The sequence below is a fragment of the Erpetoichthys calabaricus genome, chromosome 5, assembly GCF_900747795.2.
Source record: "Erpetoichthys calabaricus chromosome 5, fErpCal1.3, whole genome shotgun sequence".
NCBI lineage: Eukaryota > Metazoa > Chordata > Cladistia > Polypteriformes > Polypteridae > Erpetoichthys > Erpetoichthys calabaricus.
In genome coordinates, this window is record NC_041398.2 from 249864417 (window position 1) to 249888865 (window position 24449).

The 24449-nt window shown below is 38.1% G+C and overlaps 2 protein-coding genes across 6 annotated transcripts in view; one reads left to right on the forward strand and one right to left on the reverse strand.

Annotated features, from left to right (window-relative positions):
- Nucleotides 1-24449, forward strand: part of pkd2 (polycystic kidney disease 2) — a 913849-nt gene that overhangs the window by 325306 nt on the left and 564094 nt on the right. The window lies entirely within an intron of this gene.
- Nucleotides 7321-24449, reverse strand: part of g3bp2a (G3BP stress granule assembly factor 2a) — a 47783-nt gene continuing 30654 nt past the window's right edge. Inside the window, exons 5-12 of one of the 4 annotated variants that reach the window (XM_028802763.2) lie at nucleotides 23984-24074; nucleotides 23493-23595; nucleotides 20004-20181; nucleotides 19145-19246; nucleotides 18288-18390; nucleotides 12356-12484; nucleotides 10752-10870; nucleotides 7321-10531 (exon numbers count right to left, since the gene is read on the reverse strand). In XM_028802763.2, coding sequence (XP_028658596.2) covers nucleotides 10256-10531; nucleotides 10752-10870; nucleotides 12356-12484; nucleotides 18288-18390; nucleotides 19145-19246; nucleotides 20004-20181; nucleotides 23493-23595; nucleotides 23984-24074 — 1101 coding nt within the window. In that variant the 3' untranslated portion in view covers nucleotides 7321-10255. Of the gene's footprint in view, nucleotides 10532-10751; nucleotides 10871-12355; nucleotides 12485-18263; nucleotides 18391-19144; nucleotides 19247-20003; nucleotides 20182-23492; nucleotides 23596-23983; nucleotides 24075-24449 lie in introns of all 4 variants that reach the window. The other 3 variants (XM_051928169.1, XM_051928171.1, XM_051928170.1) reach the window with 3 other exon arrangements.

Below are 24449 nucleotides of genomic sequence, written 5' to 3' on the forward strand. Positions count from 1 at the left end.
AATGGTCTCAAATGCAACCAAAAAATGGTGATGATCATTTCTTCTTAGTTCGGCAGTTGTGAAAGAAATCATTAAATATAATTAGGTTAAAGTTTCAAACAGATAGAGAAGGTCCTTTTTTTTTTTATTTATTTTTTTTTTATTGTTAAGCAGATGTGTGGTAACACATGTGCCACTGCGGGCTCACCCTTGCATATACCCGAGCAACATAAAGGCAGGTTTATATTCCATACTGGGTTGCGAGGGACTCCTGGCAAAAATGACGGCAGACTTGGAGACGCATGCGGGGGAAAATATTTCCAAGAACACAGTGCTACTGAGGGGACAGCCGTGTATTCCAAATGGTGAATTTCAATGAGAGGATGGTTACACTTGTGCCCGGAATTATAAACGAAGGGGTGAACGGGACGCAACTGGTCATCAAAACAAAAGGTAGGCATGCTAAACATTTGAAATTCCTCTGACGTTCTATAGGTCCCCCGGTTATGAAGATATCTGTCCCTTGTGGACTTCAGTTGTCCCTTCTGATTTGGCACGGTTCACTAAGGCGCGATTGTCATCGATCGCCTTGTGTTCACGCATCCTTGCCTGCAGTTTCTCTTTCGATTTAATAAATACCTCATGGTAAACGCCAGCCTGTTTGTCAGTAAACACGTCCGAGCAGTCACCTGCTGTTTCGTCATGCACAGCAATGTGATGAAGTCTGCGCTTTAAGATTGCAGGTGTATTACTGTAGCTTTACTGGGGTGCTCTGTGATTGATGGTGGACAGTAAATTTCATTAAAATTGTATCAAAAAATGCCACTTTGTTACTTGGGACTTCAGTCGCTTTGGCGTGGCAACGGGAGCTCAACAACAAAGACACATGGAAAAGAAGATTTAGTAAAAAATAATAGCAATAATTATAATTAATGATTCGTTACTGGACACCTGAGAACTCTGTACAAAGAAATCTTAAAGACAAATCATTAAATGTAATGTACCAGTCCACTTTCACGCCATACCTGGATTTACTCGGGGTTTATTTTCTAGGTGGCAGGGTAACAATTTCAACAGGAAAGATGTTGTTGTGGAACTCAAATTTAACCTTCACTGTCCTATGAGTGAATAAAATGAAACGGAGGGAATAAAATAGTTTAAGTTCTATGGGGGGGAAAAAAAAAAAAAAAAAAAACCCTTGCCGGTAATGCCCATCCCTTTAAATTTGGGGAGGGTCTCACAATTCAAAAGGGAATCCATAGTTGCTAATACTGCACACTTTGATATGTGCTGGGGGTCAGATGTGAGCAAAATATATACAATTTTTCCCACTTTTGAAATAAATGAAAATAAAGTATTGCTACTACCTCTGATTTGGTTCAGTTATCAGGTTTATGATTTTTTTATGCACTTTTTGATTTGGTCACATCTGAAACAGGCATATCTAAAAGGCAAATGAACAATGAATAAACTGGACTTGTTTTTCAATCCATTCATTTGTGTGGATTTAAAATCTGTCATTACAAGCTGCTTACTGGCTGGCAGGCTACATTTCTTGGTTTGAAAAATATCAGGGCCAACTGAAATTGTAACAGAATAGCCCTGCACTATGGGAATGCGGTAAACTCAGGTGTGGCATCAGTCCCAGCTCCAACATTGAAGCTACATGGCATGCAGGATTAGTCTGGTATTTCTTGTAATTATCGCGAGCAAATTCACAAAAGCATGAAATGTTAAGGTAAAGTTAACTCCTTAAGTATTTGGCCAGTGACAATATTCATGATTTTGTCTCTGCACTCCATCAAACTGAATCTGAAATTAAGCAATCATTATGTGACTGAAGTTTAGACTTTTCAGCTTTAACTTAAGGGGGTTACCAAAAAATATCACGTAAGCAATGACTGCCATTTTTCTCAATAGCCCCTACAACCCTCCCTTTCCAGGGGCTGAAGGGTATTTGACTGACCAGCTGGTTCCATAGCCAGGTGTCAGCAGGTCATTTCATTAACTACTAAGGAGGCAGAAGGGATGCAGTTAGTTCATAGTGTGGAATGTTCATTTAGAAACCATCACTGTGAACACTCAATATGAAGTCAAAGAATCGTCAATGCAAGTAAAAACAGGCCATCAACTAGGCAGAGCAAAAAAAACAATCCCATCCGAGTGGCAGTAGAAACACCAGGAGTGGTCAAATCAACCAACTGGTAATTTCTTAAAGCATACTGGTGAACTCCACAACAACAGAAGACCACCTGGCAAACCACAGCAGACAACTGTGCTGGATGATTGCAGAATTCTGTCCTTGGTGAAGACGAACCCCTTCATGACATTTAGCCAAGCCAAGACCACCCTCCAGCACATCCACCTATCATTGTCAAAATCTACAATCAAGAGAAGACTTCATGAAAGTAAAGAGAAAAGGTTTACCACAACGTGTAAGCCACTGGTAAATCTCACACATAACAGTAGAAAGATTGTTTTTTTAAATAATTTCTGGCAAAGTCTAGAGTTTTGGAACAATTTTCTTTGAATAATGTAAACTAAGAACATATACCAGAATGATCAACAGAGAAGAGCATGAAGAAGAGAAGAAATGGCTCATGATGCGATGAATGGCACAGCATCTGTGAAACATGGAGGCCGTGTTATGGCTTGTTCATCCATGGAAGTCGGTCACTGGTGTTTATTGATGATTTGACTGCTGGCAGAAGTCACAAGTGTAGAGGGTGCTGTACTGTTTGCTCAGATTCACAGAAGTGCCGCACAACTGACAGAATGACACAGCATGTGACAGATGGACAATGAGCCAACACAAACTGCAACAGCAAACCAAGTTCTTTTCAATGCAAAGTAGTGGTTGACTTGGCCATTGAAGAATCTTCCAACGGACTTCAACCCAACTGGACATGCCGTTGACTTACTGAAGACAAAATTGAATGCAGAAAGTCCAATGAACAAGCGGCACCTGAAGACAGTGGCAGTAAAGGCCTGGCAAAGCAGCACTTGTGAAATGCCCATGGTTCAGACTTCAAGCAGTCATTGACTACAAAGGACTTTCAACCAAATACTGAAAATAATCATTTATGATTAGTTTGTCCATGTATTGTTGAGCTCCTGGAAGTGGGGTGGGGTGGGGTGGGGGGGTATATGCAGAAAAATGGCTTGTAAATTTTTGTTACACCCCTTAAAGTCTACACTTCGATCACATAAGGTTTGCTTTATTTCAGATCCACTGTGGTGGTGTACAGAGCCAAAAAATATGAAATTGTCCAAACACTTATGGACCCAACTGTATAAGCTCATCTGAAAATAAGATTTGGAGATAATAAAAGTAAGGAGTAAAGGATTCAGACCGAGAAATGTTTAATTTTAACGAAGTTGTATGACAAATCCAGAAGAGTTCAGGTACCGTGACATGTTAGGGTACAGCGAAGAACCAACGTCAAGCTCTTAGTGAGGACATTATTGCAATGCTTGATCAAGTGCAAAAAGCACGAGTGGAATTGAACATTTATGTGAATAAACAATGGTGAAAAATGGAGTACATTACAATTAAATGTGCAACCTAAACGTTGAAATGCTGACTGAATCTGTCAGCATCATTCACCAGGGAGATGAGCCAGCCATGATGATGTAACTTAACAGAAACTATTCACTCCGTTACCAGTACCTAAAGGACGTATCACTCCAAAAGTTGGGAGAGTTCAAACAAGGGAACAAAACATCAATCATCACATCCCATTTGTGGATGTTACAAGCTGTACAGGTTCTATTCAAATATTTTTCTCTACATCTTTTCCCACTTCTTTGTGGGGTCGACGCACTTGATCCTCCTCCTCCTAAGTCAGATGTTTTCCTTCAAAATCTAACTTCATCCAGCCACCTCCACTTTGGCCTCCATTTGCCTTCTATTCTCCATCACTCTTTTGTCCACATATTCCTCACCACATGTCCATACCACCTCAACAAACATTTGTGTACCTGCGTAGAGGTCTTTGCCACTTCTGTTGCACCTCTGACTGCCTCATTTCTTATTGTCCTTTCTTGTAACTCCACCCATCCATCGGCATATCCCACTTCAGCTCCCTACATCATTACCAGTTTTGCCACAATTTTAAAAACCTCACAGTAATAACCATCCACACTGCACTCTGTGGGTTCTCTGCCTTTAATTTCCATCTTGAGCTACCACTGACCCTAGATATTTCAATGTATCCACTCTTTTCATTTGCATTACCTGCAGCTAAACTTCTGAATACTGATCATCACTAAACCTCATATTTTCAGTCTATTCTCAATCCTCTGTGAAAAATCTATAAACACTACATCAACACTGAGGTTTTTATAAAAAAAAAAAAAAAAAAAAAAAAAAATCCACGTGGAAGGGTTGCAATGCCAGAATGAGCCAATCAGAATGCAATTGGAGTGGGTTTCCACAGTGCAACACCTGTCTAGCTTCAAGGAGCACCTTCAAGTCTCCATTTTCCGAGATTGAAAACGCTGGGGTAATGTGAACAAAAGGAGAAAGTTTCTAAACAAAAACTTAGTAGTGTGGATGTATCCTAAGAATGCGTGTTAACTTTAGAGTCTGTGCACATAAATTTGGAAAAACAAATCAAGAGCTTCAAAAGAACTCCATAGTCGAGCCCTACACAAAGAGCAACACAGTGTCTAAAACATATCTGCATCTGATAATGTAATTCTAAAGTAAACTGCTGTGCTTTAACAATTGTGCCAAGTTCTGAAAAAGTTCTATATGAATCCTCAGAGAAAACTGGACTTTTCCAATTTGAGAAATTCTATACAATTGGGTTTCCCACCAAATCATAGTGAAGTCAAGCAAAATGACCCCTTTTATTGGCTAACTAAAAAGATTACAATATGCAAGCTTTCGAGGCAACTCAGGCCCCTTCTTCAGGCAAGATGTAATCACCAAATCATAGGAAGTTGTTAAGGATTCTTACATAATGAGCAAAAAACTTTGTACAAGTAGTGTGGCATAAGATAGCTGGCTTTTCACAGCACACAAGCCATCTTGTGTTACTCCAAATACAGCGAAGTAAGGAGCTGGGAGTAATTTTTTTTTAATCCAAAGCTATCCAAAATATTTATACCAACAGAGATTTAAGTGTAAGGAATTCCCAAAACATATGGCCTGGTGAGAGAGCCATGTTTTAATGGACAAGCATTTTATCTTGGCGCAGCTGGAAAATAATTAGGGAGGTAGGCTGGTTTTTAACAAGTACCTGTATCATCCGCTGGGTCAAAGGTGTGCATTGTGAGGAGGGTGAAATGCACTCAGGTACACAAACACTATTGGACAAAGTCACCGATTTCAACAGGACAGGCAAAACTAACAAGTTGAGACCGGACACAAATCTGGTTTAAAATATATGGAAAAAAGATGACCGCTGATCTTGTGAGATACTAGGGACAAGAAAAAAAAAAAAAAAAAAAAAACAAAATACACCCAAACAACTTCACAATACTCAAAATATGGAAGGAAAAAAGTTCTATAGGTATAACCTCTAGCCATCATTGGCACAGCTGAAACAATCAATGTAATGCAAGGCCATCTACTTTCTATTTGTTTAAAGCTGGCAGCCAAGCAATGATATCCACCCAAAATCACCATGCGAACCGTAACACCGGACAACAAAGATTTTGCCTCATGAAGACTTGGATTTTGGCTTGATCATACAAATCGTCTTTAAAAATTCTATCACTTACCGTTTTAGAAATATTCATATACAAATACATCTCCGACTACAAGATCTCTAGAAGTCTAAAAGTGACACTGCAGCTCATGGGTACCAAGTCCTGCTTCATTTGTAAATAGGATAGCCATGCTAAAAAGTCACTGCATTAAAAGATCTGGCTGCTCTTCAAGGACAAAAAGCATGGCACATGAACCTCTTGATGACCAAAAAATATTTTGGCCTACTCTACATATAAAATCTGGGTTGATTAAAAATTTAGTGAAAGTGATGAAGGATTTAGATATCCAAGACAGACGTTTCCATGATTAAGGAATGTTTGTTGGTCTACAAATCAGATACAAAATAGAGAACAGGCAGAAGATATGCTTGTGAATTTCCCATTGGGATTAATAAAGTATCGATCTATCTAGTAGGGTGGGAGGAAGTTACATGGAAGGCATGAATGTTATTGCAACTTCTCTTGGCAACATCCAGCTGGTTGACAACACAATTCAAGCATACAAAACCATGAAGTGCAACTTGTCACATCTGTTCATGTTCTGCAGTCACACTTGAGACTTCTTCCCGGCTAATTTTGGTGCAGTCTGTACCAAACATTAAAGGTTCAGCAGGACATTTCAACAATTGAAAAACAGAATTGAGGCAAAAAGAAATCCATCCATGATGGCAGAGTGTTGGGCACTGAAAATAAGAAGCATCAGACACAGAGTACAAATCTGCAGCAAAACATTAATTCAAGCCAATGAACAAAGGGTCAGCATCTTTAAGCTATTAAAACACAATTTTATAAAATTTAACTTCAGCTTTCTCCAAATTTCTAAATAGTCAATCTGAAGTTAACTGTCCTTAGCTTGAATCTGTCTATTATAAAATCACCGAGCTTTTCAGGAAGCAAAATGTTTGAAAAACTGTTGTCCAGTGCAACCGAAAAGTGAATGCCAAGCGTAAACATCGTTAATACCTGAACATGCAGTTCATGGGAGAGGAAAAAAAAAAAGTCTTCAAAAACAAACATCTATTAAAGGAACAAGCAAAACAACTGCAGAAAAAAACGCAAGCAGTCAGTGTCCAATGGCGAACATTTCTATCTCTATATCTACATATACACACACCTCTCATATTTTACATTACATACTGTATATACACACACCCACACCTTAACTTGCCATTTTTGCCTTTTCAATCACAATTTGAAAATGTGCCCACAATTCAACTGAGCATATCCAAGCAATCGATTATATCCACTCCAAGAGTGGAAACTGCACATGTCATTTACTTTCTTTGCTGAAAAGTAGCCAGAAATTCCAATACAGACAAGAGGCCCATGCAATCAGAATCTCATTAAAAACCTACCAGGACCAAACAGGAAAGGTATTTCTTAACTTTCAAAAAAAGGAGCAAGTTTCAGAGGACGAGAACAGATTATGAACAGGGATTAAAAGGGTATTTCCTCTCTAAAATGATGGCCGATAAAAGGAAAAACAGCCATATGGATGAAAACACCAAGTTTTAGTTTCCCCATAGTCTCTCTCGTTGTTCCACACTGTGGCCTTCAGCCTGAAGGGTTCCGAACTCATCACAAAGCAGCACATTCTCAAAACAAAAGGACAGAAATGAATAATGAAGACATCAGTAGTTTATTGTATGTTAAGTTCAACACAATCAAAATGGGAAAAAAATGAAACTATACTCTACCTGTAATGCAATGCTGTAGTTTTCGTCTATCACCAAGAAAAAAACAAACTTAAGCAACAGATTCAGATAATTGGCCATTATACCTGCTAAAGAACTGGAATGATACATATTGCTGTACAGTTAGTTTTGACAATTCACTGCACTTGTAACAGTGGACACATTTATAAGACTGTGCTTCGGAAGGTACCATAGGAAAAACCATATTTAAATAAACCAAAAAAAAAAAAAAAGTGGAAGTGGGTTCCACAGTACAGAAGTACAAATTTCTGAAGCATTTATATTTTAATGGTAGACAAAAAAGCACAACACTCCTGAATATTAAAAAGGTACCACAGTTTCAATTCTAGTGCAATCTGCCATCTCTCCCAGTTTAGGATGACAGCAAATCAGAACCCCCTTAAGGATAAATGGGATCCAAAAAACTGTCATGATGAAAAGTAACTCAGATAGGTACAGAACAGGAGACTAAGTGTGATATGGAGGGGAACTCACTGTGCCACTCCCCTTGCCAGGCAAACAGTTCATCTACTTCCAAGTTACAGAAACAGCTGGAAAGTTTAAGACATCAACTCACACAAAATGAATCCAACACTCTAATATTATGGAAATGCAAGTATTTAATTTGTGTCCCAGAAATGTTGGAAAAAGTGCAAGGACTACCTTCAAAACAAGGAAGACCCCAAGAGTCATTTAATAAAGTGCGCTACAGTCAAGTAAAACTTTATATAGCGCAAGACCAACAGTTAGTAAGCAACAGCTGCAGATGTGTAAACATGTAAAACTACTTGTGCAATTTCTGCTCCTTGCAAGCTGCAGCCAAAAGAGGTCTTCCATCTCAAACAGCAGCTTCAAGATGCTTCCACACAGACTGTAGAAAAGTTGCAAGAAAAACATCTCATAACACACTGCCTTAAGACACAACATAATGCCTTTAAATACATAAAGCAGGGACGTGGAAAGGATGAGAAAAGGTGGGTAACCACAAAATAACCAAATACAGTATTTTAACATTACCTTATTCAAATTCTTGAACCCCCCCCCCCCCCCCAACCACAGTACATGAAACAGCAAAGTCAAAATATTTGACTCTTTCCCATAATTAGGGTACTAGCAAGGAAAAAATGGGGAATCCCACCCCCTCAGTATCAGTATAACCAAGGCATTATCTGCACATTTCATACCGTCTCAAGTTACAATGAAGTGCTGATCAGTAAAATTAACTCTAGAACCTTCCTTGCATCACAGTATGGAGGACCAAGCTTACTCAAGTTTCAAAACAAATGGGAAGGTCAAATGACCATCTGAAGCCACCAGTTCTTGTGCAAAGAGATAACCGCATCTTTTCCTGGTCACAAAATGTACAATATGAATCAAAGTTGGGAACATTAACACTGAACACTAGACACTTAAGTTACACATCGATATTTAAATGGGAGCTGAGGAGAACACCACTAAAGCAAATACTATGCAATGTATTTAAAATGTTTAGGCACCTTGAACTGAGCTAGACGCATTAATGCAATACTGCCCTTTTAAACAGAAACCCATTCAATGGATTAAAAAAAATATATAACTTTTTTTTGTTTTTATGGATTTTTGTGTTATTGTCAATGGAAAGGCAAGGGATGATGGTGGGGAGCAATGCTGTATTACAACAACTTTCTCCTGGGGGAAGAAGGGAGAGAAGAAAAAAAAAATGAAAACCTGCAACTGTTTGTTATTATAATAAAAATTCTGCTCATCAATGGCTGACAATCCCTTTGTAGCCACTTGGTTTACACAACTCACTTAGTGCCACCCCCTCAGCACTGTAAGCAGCAAGACAGGAATGATGGAAAAAGAAGGCACCTTCATGCTTGTTTTGTCAAATTGTTAAAAGAAAAAACGCCAACACCGTCCAATAAAAACAGTTTCTTGTACAATTTGAATCTCTGACTTTCAGTATAAGGACGGGGGGGATGGGGTGGGGGGAGCGCTTAGGAGTCTTTCTTATGATGTATTTGCCAGGGGTACGGTAGAGAGGGGGAAAAAAAAACTCAAACAAGCAGACTGAAAACTTTCTGTAACAGTGAATCAAACTCCACTAGTGTTCAGGTTGGCATTTATTTCCTTATCCCTCTGAAGTCCAGGGCTGCTCCATATTAATTTAGATTCAAGAAAATAAAGATTTTTTTTTTTTTTAATCCAGCAGTACTGAGGCAAAGTTACTTAAGGGTTAAGGATGTGAAAAGCAGATTGAGGATTCACCATTCTGCCCATCAGCCAGAGGACAAAACTACTACGAGGTGTCCTCCTGCCTCGCCCCACAGTGCATGTAAAAATGACGAGAGTACCCATTAGTGCATATTGATGAGTGCATAATTGCAAGTTTTTGATTAGCAAAAGTGTTCTTAAAGAAAAATTAAAGGCAAGCTTTTTTCCCCCCAATTGCACAACTTTGCACCATTTGTTTCCAACAATAATGGGCAAATCTGATTTCTAAAAAAATGTGCAGCATAGGGATTTAATGAAAACCCCTACCCTTTAGACTTGAGGCATGAATTTGTGTTTTTAAACTAATTCTCTTCTCCGAATGCTGATGGGCTGCACTATTGTAGTTTAGTCTTTCAGTCCCTCTTTCACATTGCAGATTTTCTCTTTCAGATTTTTATGTTCATGAAACCTGTTGAAAAACTGGACTAGGATGTTCAGCTCAAAGTTGGTAAACGTATGTTTTGTTGTCACATCAAAGAAATGGTTGACAGGCTGTGTCACATTCCAAAGCCAAAAAAATGTATTCATATATATTTATATGTAGAATTCATTAACAAGAATGTAAAGATGAAGAACATGGAACTACTTCCAAACTGTAACTGGTGTTCTCAGCGACGCTGTGTTGAAAAGCGACTCTCCCCCTGACCAGCCCCTCTTCCCGAGCTAGGGCCTAGCTTTTGCACCAGGCCTCCTCTTGATGGTGGGCATCTTCCATCTCGGTCTCTCATCATCCCACCTCCAACGACACCTCGGGGTCCACCAGGGCCTCTATCATTGCGCCTCATGTCTCTCCGATCATCTCCTCCCCGTGTCTCCCTCTCACGAACTGCTCTGGTCTTCTTCTCCTCCACGTTTAGTCGGACTTCTCCACGAAACATGATGGGCTAAACAAAATAGGGGAGGGGGAAGCTAAAATTAGCTTTTCAAGATTACGCATTAATAAGAACAAAAGATAACAATGAACAGAATAAAACTGGGTCATTTTAATAACCCAACCAAGAAAAAGCATATATAGCTCCCTTCTGCACAGATGGCATAAGCAGCTGTTGAGAGAAGCCACTGACCTCAACTACACAAGTACCAACTGAAATGGAGGACGCATACCTTTGCTGCCAGTATTCTTTGAACCGGGTCACAGTCATCAAAAACCACAAATCCAAAGTTAGGTAATTTGCCCCCAACTCCTTTGGTATTGATCCGCAATTCAACAACATTTCCAAATCCTGTCAAAGCAAAATGGAGAGAGGAAGGGAGTTGGGGAGAGGAAATTTTATGAATAGTTGCATAGAAACCAATTTACCAAAACATTGAGTATTTTTGACCAACTGTTACTGTATGTCTCAAATGTAAACATGATGGTTTTTGACTGTTCAAAACAAACAAAAAAACTTCTGAAACATTAAAACTGCCATTTTTATAATCTAAAAATAATGGGGATAGAATACGGCAAACAATTTTGATGCGTTATATATTCTATAGAGTATTAAAGGATTACTGTGTGCATTTTTCAATATTATAAATGATCACCCATATACATACAGTATATACATCCACCCATAGATACATATAGCAACTTCTATACACAGCATATCACCTAAAGGGTGGTATTACAATTTGCATTTTCAGGCAATAACAGTACACAGAAAGACAGGATTGTTTTTATAGTTCAAAACTAAAGAACTTAAAAAATATACGAGAAAATAAGAGGCACACTTTCTTATACGGCAGTTTTCACAACTGGGCACTTCTGCCTGCTAAGCTTTCAAGAGATAGAATATAATAAAAAAATTACAGCCAAAACACTTAACGCAAGGACGCACAGAAAAGTGAAGAATGCGCTTTCCAGCCCATATAGTATGTTTTAGTGCAGTGTACAGCTTTATCAGTAACCTCCATGTTCTAAAAGTATTTTATTCCTAACACTGGCATTTACTAACCCACCATTGAACTACATTGAATATATTGCCAAACTGTATTGCATACAGATTGATTGACGGTATTAAGATGCCACAGAATTAGACTAAACAGATGTAAGAATGTATATTCTGGTACAGTCATTCATCTTTAAATCTTAAAGACAGACCACAAACTATAGGGACAGCACACAGCATTTTTAACATGTAAGATTCACATTTAGAGACACCTTTTATAATGACGTACACTCCAATAGATTTTAAACTGGCATTTAAAAAGGTCAGTCACGTACAATGCAAGTGCTATGGGTAGAAGATGAAATGTTGCCACCCATATCATTTTCCAAAGACCCATGAGGATGAAGGGATTTCTAACCAAATAGCAATGCATCACACAGGGGGGTTACCCTCACTCAAAGGTTGTTTTCATTCTGACCGCCCCTTTTCTCCCTCAAAAATAAAATTTGAACGATTTGCAAATGTCACTCCTAACCTGAGAAACGAGCTTCCCATAATCAACACTGGTCCCATTCAACTGTTGTACAGGTACCCTTTGAAGCCACACCTCCTTACAAAGTATTTTGGGAGTGCTTACCTGGGTGTGTGCAGCAGTATAGACCCAATAGACACACACCATTTGAGCTTTATGCAATAAAAAAATCAAACCTAGAGTGCATGTTTTAAAGTTTGGAGGAAATGTGCTATTTAGCAGACTTTACTGAAATGTTTAAAAAAAATAAAAAATAAAAACACCTTCCATTTTTCTGCCTACAAGCAGGCTGACATGCAACTTACGCATGAAGAAATCTTTTAGTTCGTTTTCATCAATATCATGAGGCAGGTTTCCAACAAAGAGCTGGTGACTATCTGGATAGCGCACTATACGTCTGGTGTCCATTTCAGTTGGCTCAGCGTCTCCACGGCCTACGAGTAATGAATTAGGAAGAAGGAAATGGGAAAAAGAAAAAAAAAAACACTTTAAGAACAATGAGTATTATACTACTGAAAGAAAAAAAAAGGTAATTTAAATTTGTAAGGTAATTTGCATTTTTACAGCTTTAAAGCAACTAAACATTAATGCAGGAATTATATTTTAATGCAATTACTTATCAATCTGTAGTCAACCTAGGGGAAGATTAAAAATCACATTTTGTATTTGCAAATTATTTTAGATTAGACTTAAAAAAATAAATAAATAAATAAAAAAAGTGGAAGTATCCGCACTAGTTATGATTACAGTGTACCATTTTGGGATAGAAATCAAAATATTTTTTTGCAAGGCAGTGCACTGAATCATTTGATTGCTGGCATTAAGCTTAAATATTCTACCAAAACCTTCTTAGCACAACATTACTGTTAAAAAAAAAAAAAAAAAATAGAAGCTTTACACTTTAAACAGTATTTACTAAAAATGGACTAATCAGACTTGCATTTTTAACACTAACACTCCATTATCAAAGCGTCTCGTTTTTTCAAACTGCTTTCTGTCGAGATGTTATAATCAGTAATGAAAAGCCTCAGACAGTACAGCTAGAAAGTGTTCCTTTAGTGGTAATGAATGTCACATTGCTTTTTGCACACCAGAGAGAAGTTCAGTGCTGGAACTTGGGCAGTTTGAGCAAAAAGGCACCAGCTGTACAGGCTACTCCTTGACATTTAGGCTGGTCCACTTGAGGGTGACTGCTTCATTATGTACGGGTAAGAAAGTCACAACTCAATGCCAAAATACCAAAAGCAGTTTATTCTATATATCAATATAAAGTCACTTAAACAGTGAAGGGCAAGACAAACTTCCCAGTTGGAAGAGGCTTACAGGGATACTGGCACGGCTGTCAGTATTTGCACACCAAAGCTTTCCCCTCTCTGTCTGCACAGTTTGGCTCAAAACTTTTTTTTTTTTTTTTTTTTAATTTATTTTTAACTTCATCTAAGCCCTAGCTGAGGCTGGTATGTTTAATGAAGATCTGCATGGATTTTTCCTAATGATTGACATACTGAAGGAGAGATACAATGGCTAACAAAATTGGACTAATAACCTTTGTTTTGTCAATATGATAAATAGAACTTTTCGTCCCCTGGAGGAAAATTTGGCATTTTAAAGAAGCTCTTTAAATACATAAATATGTAGATAAAAAGGTATACAGTTTTTTTTCTGAACACGCTGGAATGAATATAAAGCAAGAAAACTCAAAAAGAAAGAAAAGTTGACTTGGCTGTCACAGTAAGGCATTATGCAGACATACTGCCGATGGCTTTTTTGCCCTTGTCCTGTCATGAAATCTCTCATTTTTAAATTTGGGGATTCAAACATTTCAATGGGCAGATAAAACTGCATAGGGCTAGACCATAGTGTCCTGGAGAATGTAAGGGAGTCTTTCAAGTAACAGACAGACACTTCTAAATCTGTTGTTTTTAATTTTCTGAGATTTCCATTAAAATGTTTATGGACTGGAGAAGATACACATTCCTTATACCACTTACACCACTTTTTAAAGTATTTTACTGAACCAAAATATTGCACAATAGACATGATGTAAATGGGAACAGGATAGCTCAGCATCTCATTGTTTGACTGCTAGTTAAAAGAAAAAAAAAAAATGAAGGGTTCTAAATATTGAAAGCAGTCAAATAAAATCAAGGTAGATGCATGTCCCATTAGCAACAAATGGTTATAAAAACTGCTTAAGGGAACACTTGATCATCCCAGTCTAACACCAAGTTAAGCTTCAGGATATCAATCTGTCCAGTTAGGAAGCATAAGTAATTGGATTGAGGGGGAAAGGCAGATTTTCAATTCAACACACACAGTATCATGGGAATGTGCCTTTCCCATTTATCTTTTGGGCTGAGCTTTCCAGAAGTGTTAATATTTTAGCAAAACAAAGCATGTATTTTGCACATTCTGAGAATACAAGTGGAGAACAGACGTGGATAATGGATACTCACAGGCGGAGTGGTGGCTCTGAGGCTAGGGATCTGCACTGGCAATCGGAAGGTTGCCGGTTCGAATCCCGTAAATGCCAATAGGGACTCTGCTCTGTTGGGCCCCTGAGCAAGGCCCTTAATTTGCAATTGCTGAGCGCTTTGAGTAGTGAGAAAAGCACTATATAAAATGCAAAAATTTATTACACATCCATGGGAAAAAAAAAACATTTTCACGTTTTTCCATATTGTTTGCCGCAGCCCACAGTTGGTCACCATTGGTTCTCACACAGTTTGAATCACTATTTTAAACAAAAAACATGATAAAGTCTCAGCCACCACTACAAATTCCATGGGGTAGGTAACATTAAAATACCAAATTACACAAGAGTTTTTCCTTCATTCAGAGATGCACAGATATGTAAAATAAGTTAAATAGAATTTGAGATGTGTGTGTGCATTACCCTCATCCAACATCCACCTATAACCTGTGCTCAAGTTAAAGAGCAAATGTCATAAACCGATGGCACCAACCATACCAACTCCTGATTATTTACTGTATATCAAGAGTCCTCTTATCCTTCAGGTGTTTAAACTAAAACTATTTAGTTCTTTCCAGCTTTCCTTGCAGTTCATACTCCAAAAACTTGGAAATGTGTCAGGTCACAGTTCTCTAGCTTGTCCATTTCTTTGTAGTAATATACAGAGACCATAACACCAGTATCAAAAAAGCCATACATGATATTCAGAGCCATTTTTGTCACAACAGCTTTATAGGTTTAGTGTACAGTTTTGCATAAAGCTAAGGTGTGATTTTTGTGCAGTTCTCTTGGCAGATTTGCTCCACTTCATATTTTATGACCCCCATTTTCAATTTGTGCCACAGAATCTCAGAGGAGCAAGGATTTCTACTGTGTCACTTGAAGACCTGGATATTTAAATTTGAATCAACTCCAGTAATACTTGGACTATTGTGCTACGCTTCAGAATATTGGTGTTTCCTGGGGCAGAAGGTTAAAGAAAAACTACTGGCTTGGCCTTGCTATATCAAAATAAACTTTCCTAGAACTTTGGGTTTATTGTTATGCCTGTAGGATATTGATTCCTTTATTAACCATTTCTTTCTGGCCACACTATCACACACTCCAATTTTACATGTAACTTGACCAATACTGCAGACTCCGCACCTAAACCCACTCTCAGCAAAGTGATCTCTGGAGATCTTTAAGGATATTTGGCCTTTCAGTGAGCTTTCTTAAAAGTCTACTTGTAAAAGGATCTGAAGTTTTGAGATTGGTCAAGGTTGTGCTGGTGTGATGCAGTTTCCACTTTCTGATTGAGGCCACAGTGCTACAAGGAAAGACATACACACATATATATTATATATATAATTTTTTTCTAACAGTGTTACATTTTATTGCTACACCCGACTTCCACAGATGATGTTCACTATTTTAACAAATGTTTCTAAAAAGGACCAGGACTTTTAAAAATTGTCCAATTTAGGGCATGCAGTTTCTGTACAAACTGAGGTCTAAATACTTATGCAAAGATACAGTATTAAGTTTTATTCAATAAAAATGCAGATGGGAGGAGGAAGCGATAGTTTGTCCTAAAAACATTTAAAAGATTAAACCAAAGCTGAACATAAGCACAGGAGCAAGAAGTGATGTGTGGGGGTTACAGAGGGCAGTATGGTCAAAAACCCAGGTATAAAAACAGGCTATAAATTAAGAAATAAGAAATTACTGTTTTAGCACATACTTCACACTGAAAAGTATTTACAAAAACAACAAACTTACTACTTCTTAATTGTGCATTTCAGAGTAATAACTTAATGCTCAGCTCATCAAATACAGACAATAGTAGGTGTTCACCTATGAATGTACAACTTTTTTCGCCTCAGACACAACTTCTTCCTGTCTACATCAACCAACCAAATGGGCACAGATGTACATAACTCAAACAATATTAAACATCGCAGATATACAAATAAATACACTAAGACTTCACCATTGTGTTTCACATTTAAATGAGTTTTCACATTTTCTTTTTAGCATAGCTGTAAAACTTCAAACTCCATACAGGAGGAAAAAATTTAGGTAGTGGAAGTTCAAGTAAACAAGAATGATATACCAGATTAAGTGATGACAATTCACTTCCAGACAAAATTTTTCAAATCTATGTTTGATGTGCAAGACACACCAATTGACTGAAATGAAACAAGTAGACGTGTGCCTTTGGCAATACAGTAATCCCTCCTCCATCGTGGGGGTTGCGTTCCAGAGCCACCCGTGAAATAAGAAAATGTGCGAAGTAGAAACCATATGTTTATATGGTTATTTTTATATTGTCATGCTTGGGTCACAGATTTGTGCAGAAACACAGGAGGTTGTAGAGAGACAGGAACGTTATTCAAACACTGCAAACAAACATTTGTCTCTTTTTCAAAAGTTTAAACTGTGCTCCATGACAAGACAGAGATGACAGTTCTGTCTCACAATTAAAAGAATGCAAACATATCTTCCTCTTCAAAGGAGTGTGCGTCAGGAGCACAGGCTGTCAGAAACAGAGAGGAAAGCAAACAAATCAATAGGGCTGTTTCGCTTTTAAGTATGTGAAGCACCGCCGGTACAAAGCTGTTGAAGGCGGCAGCTCACACCCCCTCCATCAGGAGCAGGGTGAGTGAGAGTGAGAGAGAGAAACAGAGAGAGAGAGAGAAACAAAACAGTGAAAAATCAATACGTGCCCTTTGAGCTTTTAAGTATGTGAAGCACCGTGCAGCATGTCGCTTCATGAAGCAGCTGCACACAGAAGGTAGCAACGTGAAGATAATCTTTCAGCATTTTTAGACGAGCGTCCATATCGTCTAGGTGTGCGAACAGCTCCCCTGCTCACACCCCCTACATCAGGATCAGAGAAAGTCAGCGCAAGAGAGACAGAGAAAAAGTAAGTTGGGTAGCTTCTCAGCCATCTGCCAATAGCGTCCCTTGTATGAAATCAACTGGGCAAACCAACTGAGGAAGCATGTACCAGAAATTAAAAGACCCATTGTCCTCAGAAATCCGCGAACCAGCAAAAAATCTGCGATATATATTTAAATATGCTTACATATAAAATCCACGATATATATTTAAATATGCTTACATATAAAATCCGCGATAGAGTGAAGCGCGATATAACGAGGGATCACTGTACTATTGTTAAGGCTGCCTTCAACAAACAGAAAAGCAGGAAAGCACCTGGACTTGAATTTGCTTTTACAGTTACACTTCAAAACTTAGTACTAGTTTGTTGTCACAGTTTAAAAAAATATTTGAAACTGCTTCAAGATAGCCAGTATAAAACACCTGTTCCACTGGCATCCACTTTGTCCTGCCTTAACTACAAGAATGGTGCTTGACACATTGTAACAAAAGCTTTTGAACGACCTTGTGGCTAACCTCCTACCTAACATATACGTGGATTAAAAAATAAAAAACCGACTAAAAGTCATCTGCCTTCACATGTTAACAACTATTCTAGGTTATAAAATAAAGCAGAGGAACTCTGACAAATGCAATTTCAAAAGTATTCATTTTGTATTTGTTTTTAAAATATAACATTCTATACAAATTGTACATCTGGTCTCACCTTAACCTTTAACTTGGTTCTTAAAATTTTAAAAGAATTTTAAAAAAAGTCAGCCTACAACCAGTTTAAAAAAAAATACAGTACATCAATAGACAGATGAACATGTACCAGAGTCAGTTTGAGATCAGTGAAGACTTAAGAAATTCACCATTATAGTCGACTGTCCACATACCAGACCTGGGTCCCCTGGCAACATATCCTGGTCTCTCTCTAGTACGCTGATCACGGACCCTGGGTGGTGGTGCCTGGGCTTCCTGTTTAGGTTCAACTCTTGGCTGTAATATCATAATTAAAAAAACAAAAGCAGTAAGACACCTAATAAAGTAATAGGTACTCAAGAGATATGCTACAGAACTGAAAACAAAAACAGTAGCTGACAAATGTATGAAGCAATGTTCCTCTTCATTCACACAAGTAATAAGATGTTTGAAAACATTCAAAGTGCAATAAAAAAAAAAAAATCTTTCAGAAAGATCATAGCTGAGAAAACACAATATACACTACACACCCTTTAAGTCTATAAAACAATGTCCAAATCAGGAACTCAAGTGAAATCAACACTGTCCATTAGATCAAGTTTTGATATACTTAAAGAACATAAATACACACTCTGCATCCCCTCCCCCCAAAAAATAATAATCAGATTTGTTTGCCATATGCTGATTGTGTATTAACCAAAACAGACAATATAGCCAATATTTCTAAATGAGAAGTGAATTGGAACAATACATTTATCTGTGTGCAGCTATGATATGTATACTTGTGATAAAAAAAACTTAAAAAAAAAAAAAAAAAAAAGTAAAACACTGCAAGAAACTGTCAGTTTAAAACAAAAAAACAAAGGATTTGTGTTAAACACACAAAAACCTGAATAATGTGGTTCTGTTTTTTTAAAAAAAGAAAAGCACCACACAAGAACATGCATACTGTTACCCCCCTCCCCAAATAATTATATTACAAAAAACTCTAGTATATGCTCTACTTGAGGTGTAAAAGAGAAAAATGCCAATCCATTCACAGATTGATTACCTGTGAGGCTGGTGCTTTAACAACATGGGGTGGAATTCCAGAGGAAGGGACTGAACCACTAGGAGGCAGGTTTTTACTGGTTACTGAGGCCCAGGAGAAAGCCTGCAGGGAATGCAACAAACCTAGGCTACTAATCAAGACATTCATAACCTGCCTTTACATAAACATCCTTTTAAAACATAAGGTGTGGGAGAAGACAGTTTTAGCAGTTTCTTGCCAAGTGGAGAGTGGGTTTGGGAGAATTTCAAAAGGCTCAGGGACCTTTCACCTCTTTGGTAACAAAATGACAATTTAAGATCAAAATGAAAGCTCAGCACAGTTGATGGTTGCCATGTGCCAGTGAAGAAAACCAAAACTGCCTTATTATTCATCTGTGAACCAGATGAGATGACAATTACAATAAGCACTCAAATTGGATTTCCTGGACTGGTGAAATGAAGCAAAGATGCTTTTGGATCAAGGGTAAAGGCAATCCAGAAAAATGTAGCATTATTTATAGGCAGTAATTAAAGGATGACAGGAGTAGCTACTCAGACACTCCTGACACAATAGAAGGGGAGTGGGGGAAAATTCTGTCAATATTTCATACTTAAAACAAAGTCTAAAGCATTTCTTAACCAACTGATAAAGACTTATGAATCTGGGGTCTACTGAATTACGTTACTTTTTTTTATTTTACCATGTCGCAATAAGTACAAACAAATCACAAACCAAGAAGAAGATTGGTCATATTTGGCAAATGCATTTAAAACCCTTTTTGCTTTGTTTGAAGCACAGCATATTAAAAAAATACACAGACTGGCAGTGGAAATAAGCATAAAACACACAAACAAAATGGGAGTTGAACTTAGTAACAGACCTTGGGAGGCTCTTGGGTGCTAGATGTAGGTTCAAAAGGGGGTGAAGGCGTTCGCTCTTCCAACTCCTCTAAAACTTTCTCCTCAATTTCAGGTTTCAGTTCTTCACTCTTTTGCTCAGGTTCAGGTTCCGGGTCCATTTCTGGAGTAGGTTCTTCAAGTGTCTCTGCTACACCATTGCTATACTCCCAAAAAATATTGAGAATAAGGTCAGCCCTGGGGCTCCCATCAAACCTAAAAACACCCCCTCAGGAAAGTACAGCAATATAATCATAATCAAAAATTACCCAGTTAAACAAAAAGCTACTTCTGATTTAATGCTCATTAAGACCAACAGGAATCAGATATTGTGCACTTTAAGGGCATACTTGGAAATTTAAGGACACTTTGTTCACAAGGATGGACATTATTCATTTCTTCTGGGAAAGTGTTTACAAATTATATTTATTATATATATATATATAAATAAAAAATAACTAGTACACTGGGTAATAAGCATTGTATATGAATAAGAATATCTCCAAAAGAGATGACTAGGCAGAAAGTTCAGGCTAAGGAGAGAGATTTTTAAGCAGTAGCACTAATGTACCACCCAACAGCTAATTTGCTACTACTTTTCTGAACCACATTTCACTTTCAGTTGCAATGCAAGGACTCTATGTTAAGAACAGTAGGCTACAGAAGCAGATGACCAAGAACAAACACTCTTCCCTCTTGGGCCGTTTGTGATCTTCCTTTATAAAACTGACTGCCACAATGCTTAGATCAGCATTCTGTTGGCCTTCAAAAATGAGTTGTGGCTTTTAGTGGTTGAGCCTGATGTGAACAATTTCAAGGTATAAGCATTAACAAAAAGGATAAAATGAGAACTATAAACCTTTTATCCCGAACATGCATTTTTTCCAAAGCATTTGAGGAGAAAGGTAATGTTGAGCTACACAGCCCCAAACACCTACAACTGGTATCCTTCAAAATTTCAAGTTCACATAACTTTACAGACAAAAATTCCATAATCCCAATACTTGGGTCATGGTATGATAAAATTGGCACTACCACCCCATATCAGTTCAGAACTGTGAACTATTTCATTTTTTTTTTTTTTATTGGACGATAATCAAAATTAAAAACAATATCCCTATTGGCAATATTATTCCTAAACAAAAACTTGCTTTATTTATAAAATGGAATTAAAAAAACGGATTGAGGTATGTGTTGCTTGCTTTAGAGTATGAACAGGAATATTTTATCACTATTCTTCAAATTAAGCTTTCTTCTGTGTAACACACTGAACCCAAAATGTACATGTTAACCGCAGATGTATCATTTGGCATATGAACCGCTGCAGCAATGCTAATGCTTGCAGTAGGTCCTCGGCTGTGTAGTGTGTGATTAAAATGCATTGTTTTTTCATTCTAACAGGGGGTACTGAAAACCTTAACACTGCAAGACAGATTAATATGCATGATGCTTAAAAGAAATATCCAATGCCTGTTAGTGTTTCAGTGATATACAGAAGAAATTAACCCAAGTAAATCTCCTCACCAACATAATGTTACTGCAACATTAAATTTTAAACTATTGGATAAACATTAAAACATTCTTAAACAAAAAAGTCATGTGTGACATTTCAGTAGTTCTTGTATATCTCAAAACAAACTGAATTATTAATCTAAAGTCAATACAAGGCTCAATTATCTGCAGCTTGAGAATTCTGCAGACACTGGGTAGGCATTGTTAGTGTATAGTATGTATCAGAGGCATCAACGGAATAGCTAGTAGATACGAAGAACAGCACTGAGGCAAATTAGGATGCACTTATTCACACCAAAGGTCAGATTCAGCAACAAACAATTGCTTAGATGTCTATGAATAGAAAACTGACTGCTTTTAAAACTTTGATGTATTGAGACAAATTAACTCTTAGCTAACAAAAAAAGCTTGGTGGCCTTACGTGCTCTTTTGGTTATCAAACATCTTTTGTTCACATAACTACTAACAGCTGAACCAGCTGTATAGAAAGTAATTGCTGGATACCAACGAGTCAGGCTTCAAGAGGAACCACTCGACAGACAGCTCTACCGACTGTGGTTGACTAGCTACACAGTGCAAGAGATAACAGGTCATCAATCCTAATTCTGCTCCAAATCCTCTCTTCTGCCTTTGACAAAGTCAACCACAACATCTTTCTTGTAACCCTCTTTGACCTTGGCATCACTGGGACTGCTCTCAGATGGTTTGGGTCCTATTCAGGCAGATACTACAGAATGGCCTGGCGAGGGCAGTTGTCAAAGGCACAGCAGTTGTTCACTGGTGTACCCCAAGGATAGGTGCTGGGTCCTCTACTCTTTTCTCTGTATACCACCCTGATGGACTCCATAATCCAATCACATGGGTTCTCTTATCGATGCCATGCCGATGATACATCCTAGTACCAGTTGTCCTCTCCCTCCGCCCACCCCCTAAACCCCCAAGAGAGAGGGGACAATACGCTGTCGGATAGAGTCTCTGCATATCTTACTGAGATCTCAACCTGGATGAAAGAAAACCACCCACAGCTCAAACTGGCAAAAACGGAGCTTCTCACGATTCTAACCACCAGTCTGTTCAACTTACCATCTCTGTACAGCTTGGCTCACTGTCATGAACACCCAACAGGTCAGTTTGCAACCTTGGGATGGTGATTGATGAGCAGCTCTATTTATCTCACCACATTTCTACTGTTTCTCGTTCATGCAGGTTCACGTTGTACAACATCCGCAACATCAGGCCCTTTTGGACAGAGTATGCAGCATAACTTCAGGTCCAGGCTTTGGTCTTGTTGCAACTACTGCAACTCACTTCTGGCAGGAGTACCCACATGTGCTATCAAGCCACTGCAGAAGATCCAGAATGCAGCAGCCCGTCTTTATTTAACCAGCTGGTCACTATACTAGCTCCCTGTAACAGTACGCATTAAGTTAAAATCCCTGATGTTTGCCTACAGAATACTCAATGTGTCAGCACCCGAGTATATGGAGACATTGGTGAGATGCTGTGCTCCTTCTTGCCCACTCGGGTCTACAAGGAAACAATCTGCTGATTCCACCTCTACGTGGCTTCAAGTCTCAATCCAGACTCTCTGTGTGTAGTTCAGAGTTGGAACGGGCTGCCCACCTGCATCTGTACTGCTGACTCCCTCAATGCACTCGAAGTAATTGAAGACCCATCTGTTTTGTGAATATCTGTCTAATTGAAAAGAAAAACACAAAAAACTTTGTGCTGCGATACTTTATATTCTTGGCTATTTATGTGTAATTGCTTTATTGACTGTAAATGTACAAGCTATTACACCTTTTCACTTGTGCCAATAAACTTTTGTTACCTGTTGTATTACAATTGCTGAACAGGCCTTAGCCTAATGTTACAATAGAGCTAAACAATAAAGTAAGTTGCTTTTGGATAAAAGCTTCTGCTTAGCAAATAAATGTAAATATAGAAAGCGTGATACGTACGGGACAGGGTGAGAATCAAAGTGTGTACTGTTGGGACTGTCCTGCACAGGCTCAGGCGAAGGTGGTCTCTCCTCTTCTTGCTCTTCTGCTTCATCCTCAGATTCTACAGAGAAGCAAAGTACTAGGTCAGAAAAGATAAACCAGTTGAATATATTTGTCAACACAAACAAAGTGCCAACCATATAAATGTATGGGAGTGCAAAGATCTTGTTAGGAAGTACAGCATGACACTCCTATATCCACTACTGGCGACTTACGAAAACCAAAAATAACCCACCCCTAAATTAGTGGCTCGTTTTCATTTGCTAAAATAGACACATTGCTGCATTGCTTTTTTTTCCCAGTCCGCCATTGCTGGTTACACTCTTACAGTGTATGCCCTAATGGTTATCCTGTATTAGCACTGCTTTTGACTGCACTAACACAGATGGAAAAGACATAAAAATTGCAATGGCATCCATAAACCAATTTATCTACATTAGCATACATACCTTCATCAAGCTCTGCTTCAGAGTCTCCAAAAACCTCATCTTCATAACGAAAGATATCATTGTGAACATAGAACTTGTTAGCCACCGAGCCCTGAAAAACATCCATTGAACAATTCTGTTACATTTCATTCAGTGGTCTGCATTTCCACTTTATACCATATCTGCATAACTTAGGTCAACACAGCACAACAGCAGGACTGGCACTTTACACTACCATGGTTGAGGGCATAGTTTAAAAAAATAAATAAATAAATAAAAAAAAAAAAAAAAAAAAAAAAAAAAAAACACACCCTCCCACCAACAACATTCTGAATTTTTTGTACCAAAAGCCTTCCCCTAGCAGTTGCTTCGTTAATTTAACCTCGATTCCCTACGCGTGCATGAGTAGCGAAGAGCTAAGAACCTCTAAAATGGCACCGGCATCTGGCAAGAGACCAGATGCAAATTTGTGCAAAGCAAAATACTC